This window comes from Hypanus sabinus, chromosome 9 (genome assembly GCF_030144855.1).
Source record: "Hypanus sabinus isolate sHypSab1 chromosome 9, sHypSab1.hap1, whole genome shotgun sequence".
In the NCBI taxonomy this organism is placed as follows: Eukaryota; Metazoa; Chordata; class Chondrichthyes; order Myliobatiformes; family Dasyatidae; genus Hypanus; species Hypanus sabinus.
In genome coordinates this window covers 49387512-49412102 of record NC_082714.1, presented here as the reverse complement: position 1 = coordinate 49412102, position 24591 = coordinate 49387512, and the positions used below count along the sequence as shown (strand labels likewise).

Sequence of the window (24591 nt, the reverse complement as noted above, 5' to 3'; positions counted from 1 at the left end):
ACCAGCAGGCTTCATCGCGTTTGATCAGCAACTGAAAGTTGTTCTTGGCAAGCAGTTAGAGTTCCCTGACATGGTCATTCTGTCAGAAACCTCAAAGCAGGTGGGCATGGTAGAACTGACAGTTCCTTGGGAAGACTGGGTTGAGCATAAGAAAGCCAATTATCAGGAGCTGGTACAGCAGTGCCAGAGACACTGGAGAGCACGAGGTGAGCCTATGGAGGTGGAGTGTAGAGGTTTTGCTGGCTGCTTACTGTGAAGAACCTACTCTCTCCTTGGTATTACAGGGACTGCTCAGAAAAGAGCCACCAGGACCACCACAGAGGCTGCTGAGTGAGCCTCCAGAGGGCCCTGGATCAAGAGGTGTGACCTATGAACCAATGCTGCTGGGACACAAACCAGGGTCTGATCATTCCTGCTGGGTCAGCTGGGCAAGAATGTCTGATGTTGAAAGACCTGAAACACCTGATGGCCCCAAGTCAAATCACTGACTTGTCCCAATGCATCCTAGGATGTACCACAGTTTCAAGGTGTTAATGCAAACAAAAGTCTACTCATAAAATTGAAATATAAATAAAATCACTAAAGATATTGTTTGTCTGCCTCCTATTATTAACCACAGCAAGACAGAAATAAAGGGTTTCGTTCAATAAGTTCAGTATGGTATCAGAATGCCATGGCTTACAAGCATTATTGGAGCTGTAATGGTTAACATGCAGTATACATATGTATCACTTTACAAGCTGAAGTACTAATGATCCTTCCAAATACTGGATCTGCAAGTTTCCAAGAATAGTGCACATTGAGTGGTATTTGCAGCAACCTATTAATGTCCAAGTGAATAGGGGCCCTATTAATTTTCTTCAGTTACCTGTGCTCCAGGATACGGCAGACAATGATCAGTTATGCATATTTCTTAATCCCTGGCTGAAGAATGCAGACATGCTCCATTCTTGCACGTACTGGCAGGGAGCCATGTCCAAGAGCACTCTGGTAAATTCCACACCTTGGCTAAGCTTTGAGTTTTAGAGTTCTGAGCTGGTCTTTGGCCTGAGGCTACAGTTCTAAGTGCTTGCTCTGCATGTATAGTGGCTTGGTGCTATATTTGGTTAACTTTTGTGTCTGACTAAAGTTCCCAGAAGGTTCTACCTTCAAGTTCTACTTCACAGACCTAACAGCAAAAAAACTAGGTTGATACTTTGAGATGTTAATAGAGTACCACATTGCCAGAGGTGCCAAGTTTAGGATATATGATTCAGATAAGTAGTCTCAGGTGCCTCATTTGCTTCTGTTTTGTAGAGCAGGGAAAGGTGCCCGAGGCTATAATTATGCTTCAATCATCAATAATAAACAGATCATCCTGTCATTATGAAATTGGAGCAACACACACAAAATGTTGGAGGAACTCAGCAGGCCAGGTAGCGGCTATGGAAAGGAGGAAGCAGTCGATGTTTTGAGCCAAGATCCTTCGGCAGGGCTGGAGAAATCTGGATGAGGAGTAGATTTAAAAGGTGGTGGAGGGGAGAGAAAAACACAAGGTGGTAGGTGAAACCAGGAGGTGGAGGGATGAAGTAAAGAGCTGGGGTCGATTGGTGAAAGAGATACAGGGCTGGAGAAGGGGGAGTCCGATACGACTGGAGAAAAAGATGACTGGTTTTGACCTGTTTTACCTATCACTTACTATCTTGTACTTCTTCCTTCCCCCCACCCACCATTGTAAGAAAATGGTGGGGGGGGGGTGAAGAAGTACAAGGTAGTAAGTGATAGGTGAAACAGGTGAGGGGAAGGGCTGGGAAGTTGATTGGTGACAGAGATAAAGGGCTGAAGAAAGGGGAATCTGATAGGAGAGAACAGAAGGCCATGGAAGAAAGTAAAGTGGGAGGAGCACCAGAGGGAGGTGATGGGCAGGTAAGGAGATAACGCAAGAGAGAGAAATGGGAATTGGGAATAGTCAAGGGGGTTGGGGGGTCTATTACTGGAAGTTCAAGAAACTGATGTTTATGCCATCTGGTTGGAGGCTACCTAGATGGAATGAATATAAGGTGTTGCTCCTCCAATGTGGTCCCATTACTGCAGTAGAGGAGGCCATGGACTAACCTATCTTAATGGGAGTTGGAAGTATAATTAAAATAGGTGGCCACCAGGAGACCCCATTTTTTTCTATCAGATAGAGTGTAGCGAAGTGACCTCCCAATCTATGTCAGGTTTCAGTAATATACAGGAGGCTACACCGTGAGCACCAGATACAGGAGATGACTCCAACAGACTCACAGGTGAAGAGTCACACAATCTGGAAGGACTGTTTGGGGCCCTAAGTGGTAGTGAGAGAGGAGGTGTAGGGGCAGATGTGGCATTTGTTCCACTTGTAAAGATAAGTGCCAGGAGGGAGATCAGTGGGGAGGGACAAATGGACAAGGGAATCGTGTAAGGAGCGGTCCCTGTGGAAATTGGAAAATGAGGGGGAGGGAGGGAAAGATGTGCTTGGGGGTGGGATCCTGTTGGAGATGGCAAGCAGAACAAATGCCGCACCTGCCCATTCCAACATCTCAGACCATAGCCTCATCTACTGCTACAATTTGTCCACACTCAGGTTGGAGGATCAATACCTTATATTCCATCTGGGTAGCCTCCAACCTGATGGAATGAACATCGATTTCTTGAATTTCTGGTTATAGACCCCCTCCTCATTTCCATTTTCATCTCTCACCTCAAATCCTTACCTCACTTTGGTGCTCCTCCCCGCTCCATGGCTTTTTGTCCCCTCCTATCAGATTCCCCCTTCTCCAGCTCTTCATCTCTGTCATCAATCAACTTCACAACTCTTTACTTGTCCTCTCTCCAGGTCTCACCGATCACCTACCACCTAGTACTCCTCCTCCCCTCTCCCCACTTTCTTACTTTGACTTCTCATCTTTTTTTTCCCAGTTCTGATGAAGGGTTTCAGCCTGAAACTTCAACTGTTTACTATTTTCCATAGATGCTATCTGATCTAATGAGTTCCTCCAGCATTTTGTGTGTGTTGCTTGGACTTCCAGCATCTGCAGATTTTCTCCTGTTTGTGATGATCAAATTGGAGCCTGTGGGAACTTGTTTTTCAAATGTGAAACAGAATATGCTGGAGCAACTCAGCAAGTCAGGGGAAGGGAATAAGCAGTCAATGTTTCGAGCTGAGACCTTTCATCAGGACTGAAAAATAAGGGAGAAGATGCCAGTATAAGAAAAGGAGGAGTACGAGCTAGAAGGTGACAGGTGAAGTTAAGCGATGGGAGATGATGTAAGAAATTGGGTGGAGATAAGTGGAAGAGGCAAAGTGCTGAAGAAAAGCTCTCCAATCTGAGAACTGCCTCATCATGCCAGTAGTGGAAGCCATGGACAGACATGTCAAAATTGGAATGGCAACCAGAATTAAATTGGGTGGTCATTGGAAGATCTTTCTGCGGTGGTCCGAGCGAAGGTGCTCGATGAAATAATCTCCCATTCTGCTCCAGGTCTCACTGATGTATAGGAGGCCGCATTGGGAGCACGAGATTGAATAAATGAACAGATGACTCTGACAGACTCAGAGGTGAAGTGTCACCTTACCTGGAAGGACCGTTTGGGGCCCTGAATTGTGAGGAGGGAGGAAGAGGGGCAACTTGTCATGCCTACAGGGACAGGTGACAGGAGCTTGAGAATGATCTCTACAGAAAGTAGGGGGTGGGGGGGGGGGTGTAAAAAAGATGCCTTTAGTGCAGGGGTACCCAAAACTCTTTTATGCAATGTCCAATACCATTAAGCAAGGACCCTATGGACCCAGGTTGGGAACCTCTGCTTTAGTTATCCCTGTTATGACAGTGGGAGAGTGTTGTGAAGATGGAAGTACAGGAAATGGAGGAGCTGTGGGAGAGGGTAGTATTGATGGTGGTTTTTGAGTGCTAAGCTGATAGTGCATGAATACAGTGTTACGTACCCCGTAACTGGGTGTCTGACCAGCAAAGATAGAAGAATCTGTTGGAGTCTGGTGGTACTATTTTCAAACAGTGTTTATTAGTAAAATATACAAATCAATATCAACAATGCAAATATATAGATAATATATGTTAGCAATACTAAACCTAAAAGTGTGGGTATAATAATAATCAATAATAAATAAGCTCTATCGATGTCTAGGGGATAATGAATTGTCATATGTGAATATAAAGTTCAGTTCAGTTCATACATGCTGAGGTTCTTGTGTTTTTGTGTTCTTGTGTTTTAATCGTGTTTTGGTTCTTGTGTTTTAATCGTTGGAGAGAGAGAGCGAACAGTGACAGCTATGGTCAGGCAAACCTTCCTTCACATGTTCTTGATCCGTCGATGTGTTGTCGTGGCCATTCAGGTATGACCCCTCTGTCCTTCAGCTAGACCGTTCTTCTGTGGTGGACTCGTCACCCAGGCAAGGGCAGACACACACACAAGCCCCCACCGGCCCTGCTATAACACTATGAGTTAAACTGACTAATCCTTTGTTCCGTCTTCGATGCCCCACACCTTCTCGTCGGTTCCAACACTCAAGCAGTGCTCACTGGTGTGTCTGAGGGGTGTCTCCCCAGACCTCACTTTTATCCCTACTCATGGGGTCTCAGGTGTCAATCAGTTTTGAATGGCTTAGCCCATCAAACCAGCCCACTCCAGCTGTCCACTGAGGAATTTTAATGAACAGAATGGTACCAAGTAAACAGCCCTCTCCGGAGCCATAAGTCTTTCAGGAGTCATAATATGGTGGGTCAACATCTCTCTCCCCCAGTGTTATCTCTCCCTTATCTGAAGCAAATGTTCCAGTCCCAGTATGTTTTCCCTTTGTCTCTCTTTCTCTCTCATTAGCAGCGTGGTAACAGTAGCAGTTTGTGATTCTCCTGGGGGGGGGGGGGGAAACATGGGCAACTCTGTACCCTTCTGCCCATCAGAGTTGTTCATCCTTCGTAACAACAGAATCTGGAGACGTTTCAAGAAAAGCTCAAATCTGTACAAAGTTAGGTTAGGCATAGAGCAGGGATCTGAGGGACAATCAATCCAGCCAAAGTGAGGTCTGCAGCAATGACTAGGGTTTTCTGAGCCACACTGAGATTTGTTAACACCAATATGCATATGGAGACACAAGAAATCTCACAGCTAGGACAAACATATGATAGATAATGGGATCTCTAGTCGAAACTTCGTCTGCCTTTTCCTTCCATAGATTCTGCCTGACCCGCTGAGTTCCTCCAGCGCTCCTGGTGCAGGAGTCTGCAGGTCACTGACCTTGAGAGTAGTGCATGGGTCCGAGCTGAGGCATGTAAACCTGCTGCCTGCGGAGAGCAGCATGAACTTGAGCTTTGCGGGCAGTGAGCCAGCACCTGCAGACTCGGTGGTGTCCGGGCCTAGGGATCTGCAGTGATGAGCCTGGGTCCGTGGCCATAGGCTGTGACTACTGAGCAACACATACAAAATGTTGGAGGGACTCAGCGGGCCAGGCAGCACCTACGGAAAAAAGACTCGATGTTTCGGGCCGAGACGTCCACACTTTACTCTTTTCCCTCCAGCATTTGGTGTGTGTGGGATTTCCAGCATCCGCAGAATTTCTCTTGCCTGACACTACCGAACCTGGATGGGTCAGGGTCAGGGGCAGAGCACCGATGCCAGAGCCTGGCCCTCAGGCCGCGGCGAACAGAACCAGACCCTCCAACCCCCGGTCACTGAGCAGCAAAGCGATGTAGCTATTGGTTAGTGGCGACAGGAAGTGGGCTTTGGTTGGCCGTTGCCCCTCGTTACCGGCGCAACCTGTAGACTCACCGGAAATTTGCGGCGGCGGCGGCCGGGCTGGGAGCCGGAGCTAGCGGCGGCATGGACAGTGAGTAGGCGGCGTCGGAAGATACCAGTCCCCCTTCTAGGCATAACCCCGCTCCCTCCCAAGGTCGCAGCCCCGTTCCTGGTTTGCCCGCCATCTCCTATTTAATTTAACCAGCAACCCCTAGAACATCCTCCCAAAACATCGGGCTTTTCCCTAGTCTTCACCCCCATTCGCATTCCGCTTCTACTGGCTGCAAGCAGCGCGTACAGGGTCCAAGCTCCAGACTAAAGCTAGTAGCTAAAGAGATGTACACAATACAGACAGGCAGCCGATCTCTTGCTGGTTGAAACCTGTTGCTAGGGCTGTGGTGATGGGACTTCACTCTGTCAGCAGTGCTTGTTGTACTGTTCATTTTTTCTTTAGGCGTGGCTTTTCCCTGGGGTTCTGTTCGTATAGTGTGCATTTTAAAGGTTACCCCGAAGAGTGTCCATATTGAGTATGTTAGAGAAAATGACAATTTTAGCGTTAATGTTGATGACATATTGCTACTAACTCGCCACTTAGCAGTAGTCTTTTCCCTTTAACTTTGTCAAAAGTTGATCATCTTAATTTTCTTTTATATTGCTTTACTGCAGTTGAGTGGAGGTTATTTTGTCTTGTAACTTAATTCATTAAGATTCAATATTTGGCGCAAGCCTTTAATATCTCTTTGGTATTCAAATCTTTCGTCAATTTGTCTTATTTAACTTAAATACAGTTGCTTTCTTGTGAAGCAATATCTGCAAATTTGTAAACTTGTCAAATTTAATAAATCTTTTTAATCACATTTTTGATCAGGTAGCAACCCTGACTCGATCAAATTAAAGGTATAATTAGAGGAGGACAAGGCAAGTTTATCTTCATAATTCAGTACTAACTGTGCGTGATATCATTGAATGGATTTATGCCACCTCTCAGGCCAATGTAATATTTCTGTTCAGAATTGAACACCACATTTCAAATTTGGTTTGGACAAAACTTAATTGAGCAAAATTATAACATCTTTTCCTTTTGGCCCATTGAGTCTGCTCTGCCACTCCATCATGGTTGATTTATTTTCCCTCTCAATCCCATTCTCCTTCCTTCTCCCCATAGCCTTTGACACCCTGTCTGATCAATAATCTATTGTCCTCTGTTTTAACTGTACTCAGTGATTTGGCTTCCACAACAGTCTGTGGCAATGAATTCCACAGATTCACTACTGGCTAAAGAAAATCCTCCTCATCTTTGTTCTGAATGGGTGCCTTCTGTTCTGAGGCTCTGCCCTCTGGTCCTAGACTCACCCACATAGGAGACATCCTCCCCACATCCATTCAATGAAGGTCCTTCAATATTCAATCAGTTTCAATGAAATCTGATTTTTCTAAACTCCAGTAAGTACAGGCCCAGAGCCATCAAACACTTTTGCACGTTAACACTTTCATTCCTAGAATCATTCTTGTGAACTTCTTCTGGACCATCTCCAATGCCAGCACATTTTTTCTCAAATAAAGGGCTCAAAACTGTTCACAATACTCCAAGTGAGGTCTGATCAATGCCTGATAAAGCCTCAGAATTACATCCTTACTTTTTTATTCTAGGCCTCTCAAAATGAATGCTAATGTTGCATCTGCCTCCCTTACCAATGACTCGATCTGAAAGTTAACCTTTAGAGAATCCTACACAAGGACTCCCAGGTCCCTTTGTTTTATGTTTTGTGACTCAATATATATCATAAATCTCAAGGCTACTCATTCCTGTGTTACTCTCATCATTACCAGATTTTTCATGAACAATGCAGATTAGTGCTCTTTTTGAAACTGCAACTTGACTTTTTATCTTATTCTCTTCCCTGTGCAGTCCACTTACTTTTGTCTGCCTGACATGCTTTTTGTATGTGACCTGCATTTTTTAAAAACACATTTTGCTTTAAACCTGCATTGTGACAGGTGTATGCGAACCCCTGCCACAATGGGAATGCAGTTTGTTTATCCAGGCATGCTTTTGTTTAGACATTGCAATTTTGTTCACACTCTCATTTCTGACTCAACTCAATTGCATCTCTGGCTGCGGTTTCCATTAGTACAGCGATTTCAAGTGCTCCTTTAAATGTGAGTTGTGCCTCAGGAGACATTTTTGAATGTTTTCTTGTAAGATTCCATAAATTAAACAATCTCTCTGAGCTTCACTAACCCATCACTGAATTGACAATGCTCAAGACAATCCATTCAGTTCAGCCATGTACATGGAAATGGACTCTCCTTCCTTTTGATTCTGCTTATGAAGCCTAAAGAGTTCCTGCATTATTTTTACAATATCAGCAAAGCTAATTTTGGCTGGTTTGTTTGCAGTAGTCAAGCTTCTAAGCAAACTATGCTTTTAAACACAGCAAAACTGACACATGCTTTTTTAATTTACTTCAAAATATTGTTCAGTTTACTCAGAATACATGAGCTAATTATCCACTGTGCAACTGAATGCCTCTATCTTTGCAATGTAGTCAGCCATTTCTATTTATTTATTAATATTATCACCTGGGACTCACTGTTTATGAACCTGTGAATTTGTCTGGTTTTGGACTTTTTGAAAAACTGAATCATTTCTCTCTTGCAAAGAAAGCATGCTGCGCTTTTAAAAAAAAACGTGAACGCTCTCTGCGCTTCAACAGGTAGGGAGGCTCAGGTCATTAAAACCTTCGTCTTCATCACTGTTATGTTTTGTAACTCCAAAATATTAAACTAATTGAAAGTAAATTCATGGGTTTTTTTTTTAAAAACAGTTCTTTACATATTTTTAAAGTATAAATTTACAAATAACTGCAATGCATTATGTAGAACAAAGAATATACAACAGAGTCAAACAATATATTTTCAATATTACTCAAATATTAAATACACAACTTTTTGCACGTTTGATTCTTGAAGTTTTGAAAATCGCCTGCCCCATTATTCCTTCTACTACAGTGCACGATCATATACTCCCTTACACTATATACCACCAGCCACTTTTTTGCACTTTCTCTCAATCTGTCTGAGTCCTTCTGCAGATTTCATGCTTCCTCAGCACTACCCGCCCTTCACCTATCTTTACAACATCCTCAAACTTGGCCACAAAGCCATCAATTCTGTCATCCAAATCATTGACATATAGTGTGAAAAGAAGCATCCCAACACCATCCACTGTGTAACACCACTAAACATTGGCAGCCAACCAGAAAAGGCTCCCTTTAGTCCCACTCTTTGCCTCCTGCTGATCTGATCAAGTTGTAACTATCATTCAATCATACATGAATAACCCTAAGTACAGCCAAATGAAAGAGTGTTACTGCAGGGCCAAGATGTAAAACACAGTAGCAACAGTCATACACAGCACAAGGTACATATAGCACATGTAAGGTAGCAGCAAAATACAGTCACACAAAAATCAGTCCAAGTCCCTGAGTCCATGAATGTTACAGCAGCCTGCAGTTAAACACATTACAGTTTGTCTTCTGCCAAGCGAACTCTGAAGGGCAGCACTGATGCCTCTGGCACCAACTCCAACACCTCTCTTCTGGACGCTGCAAATCGGCGATACAGCAGTTTGATACCTAGTCCTCGCTACGCCTGAGGCTGTGCAGCTCTCCCTTAGTCCGAAACCACTGGTCACCGGTGAACCAGATTCGCAGCATTCCATTTGCGATCGCAAGCAAAGTGACTAAGACAATTACTTGCTGTTAGCCTGCACGTCATCTTCATGTGCTGCGTTTGTAGCAGGCAGCAGTCCCATCAGCACCAAGTCTAGTGCCTTCAGTTTCTCTACCAATGAGCAAACTCACTGATAAGGTAGAATTGCAGTACTTTAAGTTCTTAATGTACAGCAGGGTCTTGTGATCATAAAAAGATACATTTAAAAAAGGTACTAACACCTTTGGTTGGCCTCATAATACCTGCAGCATCTGAGTGTGCCACCATTTTCTGGCATGGATGGGACCATGCAAGTATTTTTCCTGTAATATCATGGACTCTTATCTTGTTAAGCAGCCTCATGTGTGGCTCCCTGTCAAAGGCCTTTTGAAAATCAAAGTAACTATCATTCGCTGACTCTCCTTTGTCTATCCTGCTTGTTATTTCCTCAAAATTCCAACAGATTTGTCAGGTAAGATATCCCCCTAAGGAAGCCATGCTGACTTTGGCTGATTTTATCATGTGTCTCCAACTACCCTGAAACATCACCCTTAATAATGTACTCTATTATCTTCCTAACCACTGAAGTCAGTCTAATTGGCCTTTAATTTACTTTCTTCTGTCTCTCTCCCTTCTTAAAGAGTGGAGTGACATTTGCAATTTTCCAGTCCTTTAGAAACATTCTAGAAACTTGAAGGATCATTGCTAATGCCTCCACAATCTCTTCAGTTACTTTTTTCAGAACCCTGAGGTATAGTCTATCTGGTCTAGATGACTTATCTACCTTCAAACCTTTCAGCTTACCAAATAGAAACTATACTCCTGCCCCTGTCACTCTTGAAATTCTAGAATAGTGCTAGTGTCTTCCACTACTCAGTGAAGACTGATGCAAAATAGTTATTCATTTCATCCGCCATTTCCTTGTTCCCCCATTACTACCTCCTCAGCGTCATATTCCAGCGGTCCAATATACACTTTCATCTCTCCTGGAGAAAAAATCTTTAGTATCCTCATTTATGTTATTGGCTAGCTTGTCTTCATATTTCATTTTTCTCTCCTTGTGGCTTTTTAGTTGCTTTCTGTTCATTTTTAAAAGTTTTGCAATCCTCTGACTTGCCCCCTAATTTTTACTATATTTTATGCCCTCTTTATCTTTTATGCTAACTTTGACTTCCCTTGTTAGGCATTGTTTCATTATCATCCCTTTAGAATACTTATTCATCTTTGGGATGTCTGTCTGTGTCTTCCGAATTGCCCCCAGAATCTCCAGCCATTGATGTTCTGCCATCATCCTTGCTAGTGTCCGCTTCCGATCAACTTTGACCAGCTTCTCTCTCATGACTGTGTAATTTCCTTTACTCCATGGTAATCGTGATATATGTGACTTTTATCCTCTCCCTCTTAAACTGCAGGGTGAATTCTATCATATTATAATCACTGTCTCCCAAGAGTTTCTTTACCTTAAGCTCCCTAATCAAATCTGGTTCATTACACAACACCCAATCCAGAATAGCTGTTCCACTGGTCGGCATAACCACACGCTGCTCCAGAAAGCTATCTCATAGGAATTCCACAAATTCCCTCTCTTGGGATCCAGCATCAGCTTCATTTTCCCAATCTACCTGCATCTTGAAATAACCCTTGACTTATAGTAATGTTGTCCTTTTTACATGTTTTTTTCTATATTCCCTTGAAATTTAGTAGTCGTTCACACAAAACGTTGAAGTTTAGACTCCACAACATTTTCCTGAGAAACCTAACATCTTAAAACTGCACATCTGCTCTGTTGCCTTGCAGGAAATTTTCATACTGCCAAGATTTGTGCAAATTCTGTGCATTTTCATTTTCTTGCTATGTGCAGTTAAAAAAAGACTTTTGTAAGAGTATATTCAAAAAATTATTTAGAAATATTAGGCTCTGTGGGATACTATAATCAGCAGCACAATTGCAGGAAAGAATTGTACTTTCTATCTGTTGTATTTTGGTTAAGATTGGGAAATTGTGGTCACAGTAAAATAGAAGTTGTACTCATTATGTGATTTTTGTCATTCTGCTGAGATTCAATTACAGAATCAAAAGTGAAATCTTCTGTGAGCCATTGCTGGATAAACATGATCATTTTTTTAGTATATAAGTTATTCCCTGACATTTTTCTTAAGTATGGTGATTTGGTACAGAATTATTAACAACGACAAGTAAGTTTATCCACAAGTAAATTTTTTATAATACAGTATTTATTTCAACTGTTCAGTTGTTCATTTTATTATCAAAATATACATACAGAATACAGTTCTTAAATCTATCTTCTCCAGATAGCTATAGAATACAGAAAACCATAGAAGCAGTTGAAAGAAAGATGTCAATCCTCCCTGCACAAAAAAAACAAAAACTTGCAAACCCCCAAACACCCTCAACCCCTCCGTCGCACAAAAACTAACAGATCTCCCAAGCGCCCAGCCTGCCATTCTGCAACTGGAAAGAGTGGGTGAGAACAATAAAAAGCATTGAACTGAATGAGGCTAATATGAACTGCAGTCCATATCCATAAACCTCAGAATTTTGAACACATCTTTGAGATGTCTTATCCTTTTGTATTAAAAAGCTGAACAATTAAATGGCTGCCATGAAATATACATTCTAATCTAAATTAATAAATTGAATTACACCATTTTGCATACAAAAGTAAACTAATCCCCTTTCGATGGGGAAATTTCAAGTTAATGTTTAAAAATATCAACTTTTGAGACAATATATGCTGCAAATTTGAGAAATAAGACATGTAAGTTCTTACTCTAGCTCCCATTCAGCCAGTGTTGGAGTCCCCTCATCTTGGACACAAAGCCATGTTTTACTCAACTGTTGCTTGGTCCTTAACTGTAATCATGTACTAGAGTTTTGCATCTTTCTGCCATAACTTCATTCTCACTCAACTGATAATTGCATTTAACTTTGGCAGCATACAATATTTTGGGCAGAATGATACACTTATTTTTCTGGCCCTCTGCCTGGAACAATCTACAGACTGGAAAGAGTAGCTCTAGAAAGTTCACTCAGATATGTTTGGGTCAAATGGTAGTAGGTGATTCTACAAATTCTACTTCCCATCCTAGTTTCCAAAAAAAAGTTTATGTCTCCACTGGCATTATTCACTCCCTATTGGCACCTGGCAGTAGCATCGCCTTTCCTTCACTGTCGGGGTGTGGTTTCTGTTTACATTTGTGGTGCTCAGGTCAAGAGGCTTGAGAGTTTCAAGTTCTTAGGAGTGAACATCACCAGTAGCCTGTCCTGGTCTGACCATGTAGAAGTCATGGCGAAGAAAGTGCACCAGTGCCACTACTTCCTCAGGAGGCTAAGGAAATTTGGCACGTCTTCATTAATCCGAACCAATTTTTATTGATGCACATCAAAAACATCCTACCTGCAGGCATCATTGCTTGGCGTTGCAACTGCTGTGCTTGAAAGCACAAAACACTGCAGTGAGCTGCGGACATACCCCAGTACATCATAAGAACCAGCCTCCCCTCTGTGGACTCTTGTCTACGTTCTCATTGCCTTGATAAACCAGCCAATAGGATCAAATACCCCACATAGCCTGGACGTTCTCTCTCTACCCCACCCTTTATTGGACAGAAGATCTAAAAGACTGAAACAACTAGACACAAGATTCAAAGTTCAAGAGTAAGAAAGCTCGGGACAAGGGTAGCTTCTTTTATGAAGCCATTGAACAGTTCCCTTATATAATAAGACAGGCTCGATCTCACATTTACCTCGTCATGGCTTTCAACTTTTTGTTTGCTTACACTGCACTTTCTTGTAACTAACTCTTTATTTTACTGCTTTTCCCTTGCATTGATGGTTTTTTCGCTGTACCTGGATGCATGTGACAATAAGGAGCCAATTATCTTAACAAAGCCCATATACTGGCTCTTGGTACGATTGCAACTATATGCATCTTTTTCTCTAGAAGCCCAAACAAGTTTTCACCATCAATTCTTCACCCTATTTTCTATGCATGTTATGACAATCAGTCATTCTGTTTTCTTCATTGAAAACTGAAGTTGCTAGAAATGTGAATTTAAAAAAATCTGCTGGAGATACTCAAATGGTGAGGCAGCATCTGTGGAGTGAAGCTTTTCTTGTTTCATTTTGTCAATTTTATTTTTACAAAATGTGTACTTCGGTAGTGTTTGAATTTATTATCTACCCCAAATTGCTCATGACTCAGTGGGCTAAGCTGCCCACCTTGGAACTGTTGTATTTCTCCTGGTGAAGGTATTCCTAATTGTTATTAATTAGAGAGTTCTGGGATTTAATCAGCAAAGATGAAGGAATGACAATGTATTACAAAGATGATGATGCATGATTTGTAGTGCTGCTTGCAGATGTTAGTGTTCCCAAGTGTCTCCTAGATATTTCCTTCCAAGTAATAGAAGTAGTGGGTGTAGAAGGCTATGTCCAAATTGTGTTGATTAATAAATGATGTACCCTGCAGTTATTGTTCCCTTGTGGAGGTTGTGATTGTTCGTTTGATGGATGGAGTTAGAATCAAATGGATTGCTTTGGCCAGGATAGTTTCAAAGCTCCTGTATGTCATTGAAGTTCTACTCATTCATGCATGGAGATTATTCTATCATTCTTGTGATTTATCTTATAGAAAGGCTTCGAGGATTTGAGATATGACTCATCATTGCAGGATACCCTTTTTCTGCCCTGCCTTTGCATTGTATTTACATTACTGGTTCAGTCAGTGCTACCATTCTTATATTGATCTCGAGAACTCATAATTTCTACTCTTATTCAACCCTTAGCTATGCTTTTGGTTTTGGTTTCTAACAGTGATAAGAACTACTTATCCTTATCTCTGTAATTTTGTTTACCTCATTGTAAAAATTAAAATTTTATCTGCTGTGATGCTTTCATGGCTTTACTCCTAAATTGTTATTTCAATTTTGTAAATTTTAATTAATTCAAAACTTTGCCAATATCAACCTTCAACAGCTTGCTGCTGCAACTTCCTGTCTACATTGGTTCCTGGTTTCCCAGTACTTTGAATTTAAAATTCTCATCATTGTGTTTGAAACCCTTGGAAGCCTTGTCAAAGTTCTAGTGCTGTAATGTTCTTTGTTCCCGTGACTCCGTTTTGTATATTCACCTGTGGAGATGCAAAAGGTATATCCATCTCTGCATATTCTGTTTCCAGTTATCTCGACCTCACACTTTGGATTCTTTTCCCCTCCAAACCTCCCAACTTGCTTCTTCCCCACATTCCTTACATGCCTTCATTCATGAAGCAACAGGGCATGTCTGAATTTCATGGGTATTTCATCTTTCATAAGTAGCTTGATGAAAGCTGATCAGACAGGAATACCTTGCATATATTTACTTGGAGTTGCAAACGTCAGAAGGAGGAATGTTGTTTTTAAACTCGGAGATCACTGACTATAAATAGTTTCTTTACTAGGGCAATTGTACAATCTTTAAGATTCCATTTATTGGTTATTTTTATCTTGTAAGCTTTTTGTGGATAACATTATTGTTAATATAATGTCTCCTCAATTTATATCTCTTATGTCCTGTTGATTTTTTTCTAAAGGTCACTGTTCAAGGAGACATGCAGACCAAATAAAAAGAGACAAAGAGCGGTCAGAGGAACGGAGTGAGGTAGGAATAAACCCTTAAGGAAGTAGATTTTCATTTAAGTGTGTTACATTTGAAAGAATTATGGAATTTTATTTATTCAGACAGACCTTTCTTGCTGTTATTCTCTTCAATACATGTTATTGTAGCTTTAGGTTTGGGTCAAATAAACCTCATTTCAAAAAAAAAATCACTGGAGTCCTACTTAAGAATCTGAATAGCATTTTGCAGCAGATTGGAATTTGGACAATATAAAATATAGCATATTTGGAAAGCATTCTTATTCAATTCCCACCTTACAAGTTAATTAAAGTAAAACAAAAGCTGGTATACACTTACTATCCATCTGTCTAATTGTGTTAATCATTCCTGTAACTGGTGGCTTGAATGGTTTACTATTCCATTTCTCTCTGTCTCTTACAGCTGCTGTGATTGCCAAAGCCGTCATGTGTAAGGGGCTCAAATGTATTTCAATCTTTTGTAGTAAAAATAGAGAATGTTGATATAACCCAGCAAGTCAGGGAGCGTCTGTGCGAAGGAGAAGCAGAGTTAACGTTTCATGTTAATGAGTTACATTAGGCCTAGAAGAACCCAGAGATTTAATAGCATATAATGAAAAACAAAAGCAGTGAGAGAAAGTCTTTTTTGGGTGGAGTGCAGATATGCTTAATGACAAACTGACATTGATGGAAAGCAAACTGGGAAAAAATGACAATAAGGTGAAAAAAGAAGTGTTTCAGCAAAGTGAACAGCTACCTGGATTTGATTTCCCCAATGTGGAGGGGAGAGGAAGCAGCAACTGTAATATACCACCTGAAAGGAATCAAAATAAATTGCTATCTCAACTAAAAAGAGAGAATAAAGGGGTTGGGATTATTCTTTTGAATCTCCCTGGAAAGGGGATTTGGACTTGGAATAGTGATAAATAAAGCTATGGATTTTTATAAGCAGAAGTTAAGATAGAAATGTGGATTATGTGATGGACAATGTCATGAGCTCTGTCAACCAGAAGAGCAGATAATTGTTATATCAGGCAAAAAGAAAACGTATAAAAAACGTACAAAGGTGAATCAAACCAGATCCACTGGAAATGAAGGAACCAGGGGAGTTTTTATAGAATGCTCTGTGGAAGTAAGTGGGAGCAAGATAGCTATGGGAATTGGTAGCTTTCAAGAGAATATCCCAAATTCTAAAATGCCAGCACTAACTTTATAATACACACAATTAGTTAATAGCTTTGTACAATGCACACAACTATTTGAATTATTAATTTTTCCATTTAATTAACTTAATCTTCGGAATTTAAGATAGGAACAGGGGAGCAACTCAAGTCCCCTCAAGACTGTCCTGATATTCAATATGATCAATATGATTCAAGCAATCAGACTCCTCAATACCCAGAGCCTGGACTGACACCTTACTGCCCTATTGTCCTGTTTATTATTTATTGTAATGCCTGCACTGTTTTTGTGCACTTTACACAGTCCTGTGTAGGTCTGTAGTCTAGTGTAGCTTTCTCTGTGTTTTCTTTTTAACGTAGTTCAGTCTAGTTTCGGTACTTTGTCATGTAACACCATGGTCCTGAAAAACATTGTCTCGTTTTTACTATGCACTGTACCAGCAGTTATGGTCGAAATGACAATAAAAGTGACTTGACTTGATTTGATCATGGCTGAACAATGTTGGTCTCAGCTCTCTATGTGCCTGTTTACAATGAATGGACAATGAACGGATGTACAGTACCTCACTTTTGTTTGTTCTCTTTTTGCACTATTTATTTGATTTAACTTTGGTTAATTGGGACACATTGGTACTACTACATTTTGGTCCAATTAAACAGTTGCCCCAATTAGCCAGAGTTTCATGGAAATAGTTAAAAAGGTGTAAAAAAAAGACAAGCTACCATTTAATTGAGTAACAATTTATGTATTTAAGTGAAATACAGTACAAAATAGAGCACTATCAACCCTATTATAAAACTGTGCATTAGTTTCTAATAGTTATCAGTCTTGTTCTTTTGAATGACTGTAAATTAAAAAATCAACACAGACATCTCAAAGGTTCAAAGGTCAAATTTAATGTCAGAGAAATGTATGCAATATACATCCTGAAATGCTTTTTCTTCGCAAACATCCACAAAAACAGAGGAGTGCCCCAAAGAATGAATGACAATTAAACGTGAGAATCCCAAAGTCCCCCCCAGCTCCCTGCTCCCACGCTAAGCGGCAGCGGGCAACAGTCACCCCTCCTCCCCACCCACTGGCAAAAAATATGCACCCTCTACCGAGCACAAGCGTAAGCTAAGCGATAGCAAAGACACAGACCAAAGTTAACCCCAAAAGCTTCGCATTTCATCCGAAATTTGACAAACCACAGGTTCTCTCTCTCCCTAGCAAGGAAGAGGGAGGTGTCCCCCATTTTCACAGTGAGTGGGAGACATAACAACAACCCGCTGGTCTATGATCTTAAAAGTCTGTTTCATCGCTTTTTTCGAGATCTGTGTCCAAAGATCGCAAAGATCTCAAGTCCTCGGGCCCACAGCGAAAGATTTTCCGGCCTCCCTGACGACACGATTCTCCTGCCATGATACTGACCCTTGATCCACCTGTTTCCAGAGCCCCGAGATCTTAGGCTTCTGAACGTGATCGAGATTCTCAGGCTAAACCCTTGGCATGTGGAATAGTGGCCAGTCGTGGAACCCCGAGAATCAGTCCCGTTCCCACAAGGAACCAAAGCCTGCATGTTACTCCAGGTCAGGGTCTTCAAAAGAACCCTGAAAGGGAAAAATAAAGATATTAAAGATGGAAATAGAGCTGATTCTGAATATGCAAGCAAAGGAGTCACCATTAGGCACCATCATCTAGTGCAAATTATAGATTTCATACAAGCTTTTGACGATTGCATCCTCCAAAACTTATTTTTTATTGTAACATTCAAGATGATTGTCAATACTTTCAAATTCTTTGTACTTCTTAACTTGGTGAAGTAGTGAAATTATTTTGTTCTAATTCCTGGCCGTTTCTGGCATCTCTAAGCCTGAATGCTTCAAACTGCAGTGAGTAAATCAGTTCTGAATTGTCTTACTGCGTATTTCTCATCAACTACCAGTGACAAAAATCATTGCTTTTTGAACACAACACACGTAAGTGGCACTGTTTATAAGCTGTTTACTCTTATCACGGTGTAGTGTTGCAGGTGCACGTGACTGACGTTAGTTAGAAACTGTTTGGTAGCGGTCTGCAGAATTAGATTAATTAAGTGACACAGAGTTCCAAATAAACAAATAAAATCCTGGCTATTAGTTTTTGTTAAGCATTGTCCCAATAAGCAGCTGCCCTGATTAACCAATGCCTCAGTTAACTGAAATATACAGTACTGTACAGGGTATCTGTATTTTCTTATTGTAATTTGTAGCTTTTTTATGTTATGCATTGCTGCATAAACAATAAATTTCACAACATGCCAGTGCTATTAAACCAGATTCTGATTCTGAATTCTTAATTCCTTGATATTGTTCCAACGAAACAATAAGATCTTGAAGAACTACATTTCGGTTTTTCAACTCATTGCTTTGCAACTTTTGAATTCAATAGTAAGTTTAACAGTTTTAAATAATTCTGGTTCTGTAGCTCACATTTCCTGCATTCAGTTTTTTTCCTCCCACAAACATGTTTGCTCTTCATTTGACTTCTACTTTCTTCACCATATCACTGGGTCTTCCTTGGGTTCTCACCGCACCACTATTTCCAAGTTGAAATCTTCTGTTGCTTATTTGAAGAATCACTGATGGAAGTACACATTTAAATAAGTAAGCTGTGTTGTGGGTAAAGAAGAACTAGAGGATGTTCTGGAGTTAGATTTGTAGGAAGCATTTGATAAGCTACATCAGGGATTGCTGTGAAATAAGAATTGATAGTACAGAAAGTAACATGGGTATGAAGAGAAGACTGACTACCAGGAAACTGAAAGTAGGCACAAGTGGGTCTTTTCTGTTTGGCAAGATGTAACCAACAGTATATTATCGGAATTGATTGTTTATTTTATAAATGACCCGATTGGGAACCAACTTACTAAGTTTGTTCACGACACAAAAGTGTGTATGAAGAAAGATTGTGAAAGAGACCCAAAGGAATTGCAAATGGGCATAAATAGGTCTAGATCTGGCAGTTTGTGTATAACATGGTAATGTGTGAATTTGACCATTTTGGCAGGAGTAAATCAAAGCCAAAACACAGAGGTAGCAGAACATTACTAAATTTGCTCAGATGCAATGGTGGGTAGGAAGAAAGATCATGAAGAAGACCTGAAGGAATTGCCAGTGGGCATAAAGAGGTCTAGAACTGGCAATTTGTGTATAACGTGGTAACATGTGAATTTGTCCATTTTGGTAGGAGTAAAACAAAGCCAAAGTGTAAAGATAATGGAAGATTATTGTTTACAGTGAGAGTAATTGATTACTAGAGCTGGAAGCAGTGTGTCACTTTGGAGTACTGTTTGCAGGTATTGGTCTTATTTAAGATAAGATCTAAATGCACTGGAAGCAGTTTGGGGAAGAGTTACAAAACTGATATGTGGAAGGGGCAGGTTGTCTTATAGGTAAATAGGGCAAACTAGGTTTGTACCCATTGGATTGTAGAAGACTGAATGGGACTTAATTAAAATGTTTTAAGACCCTAAGGGACCTGGAGAGCATAGATGTGGAGTAGATATTTCATTTGATGGGCGAATCTAGAAATGTTGACTACTTAAAAATAGGATGGCTGTTTAAGTTGGAAGTGAACATTCTCTTCTTATTAGATTGAATGTTTGAAAGTCTAGTGGAAACAGTGCCTTTGAATATTTTTATGGCAGAGGTGGATATTCTTGATTAACTAGAGGAAGATTAGTGGTTTATACAGGATTGTGGTATTCAGGTTACAATCAGATCAGCCATGTTTTTAATAAAAGGTAGGTGAAGTAGGCTCAAGGGTGTAAGTGGTCTATTCCTAAGTTGCACATTTGTCTGTACATGGCTTGAATTAACTCTGTTCCTTTCTCCACAGATGTTGCCTGACTGGTTAAGCATTTCTAGCATTTTTACTTATAAAACTGTAGAAGAACTTTTGCAATTTTTTTAAAAGACCAGAAAATATCTATTGTCAACCTGTTTCTCAGTTAAGTTATATTTATCATTTAGGTACCTGCTGCAAATAGAGCTGACCAAAATGTTTTAATGAACTTTGATGAAAAACATGATAGATATCTGATACTACTTCAGTACAGGAACAGGTAATGTAGATGCTTTTTATCCTGACATTTTTTTCCTTGATGTACATTTGCTACATAAAATTAATTTAGGCTAGGCTTTTAAAAAACTCGAACCATATTATTTTAGTAAAGTTGGATATATGTCTGCTTACCATAGATACTAGTGTTACTATTTGATTACATCTGCAGCTTTTTCTGGAATCTTTTCTGAAATAGTCTTTTTTAGCATATCTTACTGATGACATTTGGCTATGTTGACTGGAAATGTGGCATGTTTGGGTTTACCTACGTCAAATACAGATAGAGGTGGACATTGGGGGCTCTTTCCTCATAAATCTTCTAGTATGAGACAACCCACCATTAATATTAAGTACAGCATTCAGACAGTCTTCTTGATTTACAGAAATACATCCAAGTTATATATGTATGACTAAATTATCAATTGTTCCAGAATCACTATATCTTAATAATATTTGCCTTTTTCCAAAATAAATATGTAGGTGCTTGAGAAAATAAGTATGACAGCAGATATTGGAAAATCAAACAAAAATTTTGGCCATCATATCCGAGGGACTGAAAATAAAGATAATCCTTTTCCAATTTGCACAGATCCATTGGAATGGCTTTTTTATTTTGCAGCCTTTGAACCTATACAACTTGTCCTGAAATTCTGGAATTACATTAAAACAAGGATCATTCAACCCACTGTTGGAGTTTGCCCTCTATATGGGTACCCCATTTTTTAGTGGCTCTTACCTCTACAGCTTCCAGGCTTCTGGTCTCCTAACTCTGCATAACTCACCTGTACTTCCTTCCAAATATCCAAAAAAGTACTGTCTGGGCAGACTCATTGTTTCAGTCAGATTTTACATACAGAACTCATTTCTCCCTTGACTTTATTCTTTTTTCTCCTCTAGCTTAGCCCTATCCTGCTTATATTCATAACATCTCTGATGCCTTCAGAACTTTGACAATTTCTATGATTACAACTGGGAATCTTCAACTCCACTCATTTTCAAATCAGATGGCTACTTGTATAAGCTTATTTATGTTTGGGATACCTGGAACAGTCTTTGTTTCAGTCCTATTGGTACATTGATGCTGCTTCCTGCATGGGTGCCTCTGAGATGATTTTGCTCTTCTTGGCATCCCCTCTGCTAGAAAGGGTACTTGCCCTTGTAATCCTGCACCTCTGCTCTCACCCTTTCGTTATCTGGATGGAACAAGGATAGAGAGATACCCAGGCCCTTGCATTCATCCCCCATCAGCCTCCACATTCAACAGGTCATCCTTTGCAATTTCTGTTAGCTTCAACACCAGATACATCTCTGCTCCCTGGCATTATTTGAAAGGGGCCATTTCATTGACAGTGTCCTGGTCTGTTCTTCCATCTCAATCAATCCATTCTTTGTGGCACTTTCCCATGTAACCACAGGAGCTGCTGTGACTCAAGGACCATATCAATTCTTCCAAGTAAAGTGAAACAAAGGTTCACTTGCACATCTTCCAATCTAGGCTACTATTTTTGGTATTCATTATATGGTCTTCTCTGCACTGGAGAAACTGCTTTACAGAGCACCTACATTTATTCTGCAGGAACAGTTTGGACCTCCCTGTTGCCTCCTAAGTCTATAACCCAATTTTACTCAGCTTTTACATCTCCACTAGTATACACATGTGGATCATGTTAGACCAGAGGCCCTGTATTTCACATCTTTCTATTCCGCTTTGTATTATGCTATATCTGCTTCCATTTACCCATCATTTTTGTAATTTGCGTAACACATACAAACTGCTGGAGGAACTCAAGTCCAGCCTTGCTATAGCAGTGATATTCCTTTGTCTTATTCATCCCATCCCGCTCTGCAACGTAACACAGAAAATGCTGGAGGAACTCAGCAGGTCAGGCAGCATTTATGAAAAAGAATACACTGTTAATGTTTCGGGCCAAGACCCTTCATCAGGACTCTACAACTCTCTGTAATTTGGTTTCTCTTTCTAGTGCTCACAACGGATCTTTGATTTGAAATGTCAAAACTCTATTTTTCTTTTAACAGACACTGTCAGACCAGCTGAGTGTTTCTAGCAATTTGCATTTTTTGTTTCAGATTTAAAGCATGTACAACCATTTTTATTTTCATGGTATTTTGTATTCAGGATATTGAAAAAGCTGAAAGCAAAAAGTCCTAAACAAATCCAGCTGGAGCGTTTGGAACAAGGGTTTTCCATCTATGTAAATGGTGCCAACTCTGAACTAAAACAGCAACCAAGATATGAAACAACTTCAAGATCAGTATGGACAGCTGGTGAGTAACTGCTTTCACTGAAGAACAACTTAGGAACTTATCTATTTGTGTTAGCTATTCACAGTCTCATGTTTTTTCTTGTATTCATTGATAGTGGCTTATTTCTGACTGATCTCCGTATATGGGTCCTTCCCAGTTTATGGCAGGGTGCTGTTCCTGATAGCTGCTGGTATCCTGAACAGTCACAATTCGGAAATGCAGTCACTAATTGAGTTCCCATACAATAAAGGATGTCTGTCAAAGTGGGTTACTCCAGAGGAAGAGATAGTCTGGAGAGAATTCCTAAATCATATTTTTCCATTTCTTAATAATAAAGCTGATAATAAGAAACATCCAATGTCTATCTTGGGCTAATATTCTTTTAAAAGATTTTACTGCAGATGACACTTTAATGGATATTAATGGTTTAAAAATGATACTGCTGCTGATCCAGATGGCATGTCTTGAAATTGAATTTGCATCAAGGATATTAACGTGTTAACTAGAATACAGCAAATTTCTATATTTTGTCAAGAATCGTTGCTTGCAGCAAACAAATGCTTGTTCATATATTTGGGCTGTATATGAGTCGGGTGATTGAAAGCAAGGGAGGACCTCTATGTGTCTTTAGTCATTATCCCTTTAATATCTATGGTTGTCAAAAGTCTGTTCTGAAATTTACAACTACCAATTGACCTTCATTTAAGCAACACACACAAAATGCTGGTGGAACACAGCAGGCCAGACAGCATCTATAGGAAGAAGCACAGTCGACATTTTGGGCTGAGATCCTTCGTCAGGACCTTTATTTAATCGTGGTTTGTGGAGAGGAATTCCAAATTTGTCTTTGAAAACGTTTCCTAGCTTCTGTGAGAGACGCAGTCGCTTGTTAGGGAGTCTCTCGGTAAGGAGTCGTTAAAGAATCGATGGGAGGAGAGCGTGAGAGCAAGGATTGCAGGCTTCGAACGAACCCAGAGGACTGGGTTAGTTGGCAGCACTCTGTGCATTTCGAATGTGACGGACATTTCGTATAATCCATACGTGGATTGAGGCGCACACTTTTGATTAACCCTGCATGGTCTCGGGTGTTGTGCGGTGACCATTTCGGTGGAAGGGACCTTCCCTGTCAGTTATTCTGTGAAATCTCGCTCTTCTTGGACTCTTCAAAAAAAAGGTACTCTGTGGTTGCAAACTATGGTAACTGTTTCTTTGTCGCTGTGAGATCGCTTCTCCACTGTACTGTGAATCTCCAAGATCGTCTCTTCATTGCAGCGTGAATATAGAAGTCTTTGCTCTCACTTATTTCATGAATCACCTGGACTTTCTAAACTGCCTCTCTAAGACTGTGCTTGAGTAAGACTTGGTTAAGAATTGTTTCTAAGTGTGATTGTTTAGGAGCCTTAGATGCATAATGCAGTTAACTTCTGTTTAAGTTAGTCGTTTCATCTGATCCTTATAGTACTTCTTCAGCCCCCCAGCTGAGCATTGATCATGAGGTAGCTGGCCGTATAACACTCTGTAGGGTAGCCGACGTGGGGGCATCCTTATCACGTGCTCCAGCCACTGCAGCTGACGCTGGGTGATAATGGCGTCAATACTTCTTGATGTGACGGTTGTAGGTTACCCAAGCTTCACAGCTATAAAGGAGGGTGGTGACACAGACCGCTTGGTATGTAGCAACCTTTGTGGAGGGACGAAAGCTCCCGTTCTGAAAGACTCTACGCCGAAGTCTCCCAAAAGCAGCTGATGCCTGTTTAATGCGGCTCTGGATGTCGTTGTCAATGCCGCTATCCTCAGAGAGAATGCTCCCCAGATATTTGAAAGATGGCACTACTGACAGCTTTTCATCACCAACAGTGAAGGCAGGTAGGGTGGGTGGGACACTGGTACTCCATTAGCAAACCACTTCCGTCTTGGTGGTATTGACAGTCAGCCCCATCCTGCTGTACGCTCT

At 40.6% G+C, this 24591-nt stretch overlaps 1 protein-coding gene across 5 annotated transcripts in view; it reads left to right on the top strand.

Moving 5' to 3' along the window:
- The first annotated feature begins 4007 nt into the window (after window positions 1–4007).
- The window catches only part of LOC132399375 (katanin-interacting protein), a 130355-nt gene continuing 109771 nt past the window's right edge, over window positions 4008–24591 (top strand). For 2 of the 5 annotated variants that reach the window (XM_059979654.1, XM_059979653.1), the window contains exons 1-4: window positions 4008–5845; window positions 15062–15129; window positions 20282–20373; window positions 22510–22658. In XM_059979654.1, the coding sequence (XP_059835637.1) occupies window positions 5839–5845; window positions 15062–15129; window positions 20282–20373; window positions 22510–22658 (316 nt within the window). In that variant the 5' untranslated portion in view covers window positions 4008–5838. Of the gene's footprint in view, window positions 5846–14919; window positions 14978–15061; window positions 15130–15528; window positions 15556–20281; window positions 20374–22509; window positions 22659–24591 lie in introns of those variants that run through there. The other 3 variants (XM_059979655.1, XM_059979658.1, XM_059979657.1) reach the window with 3 other exon arrangements.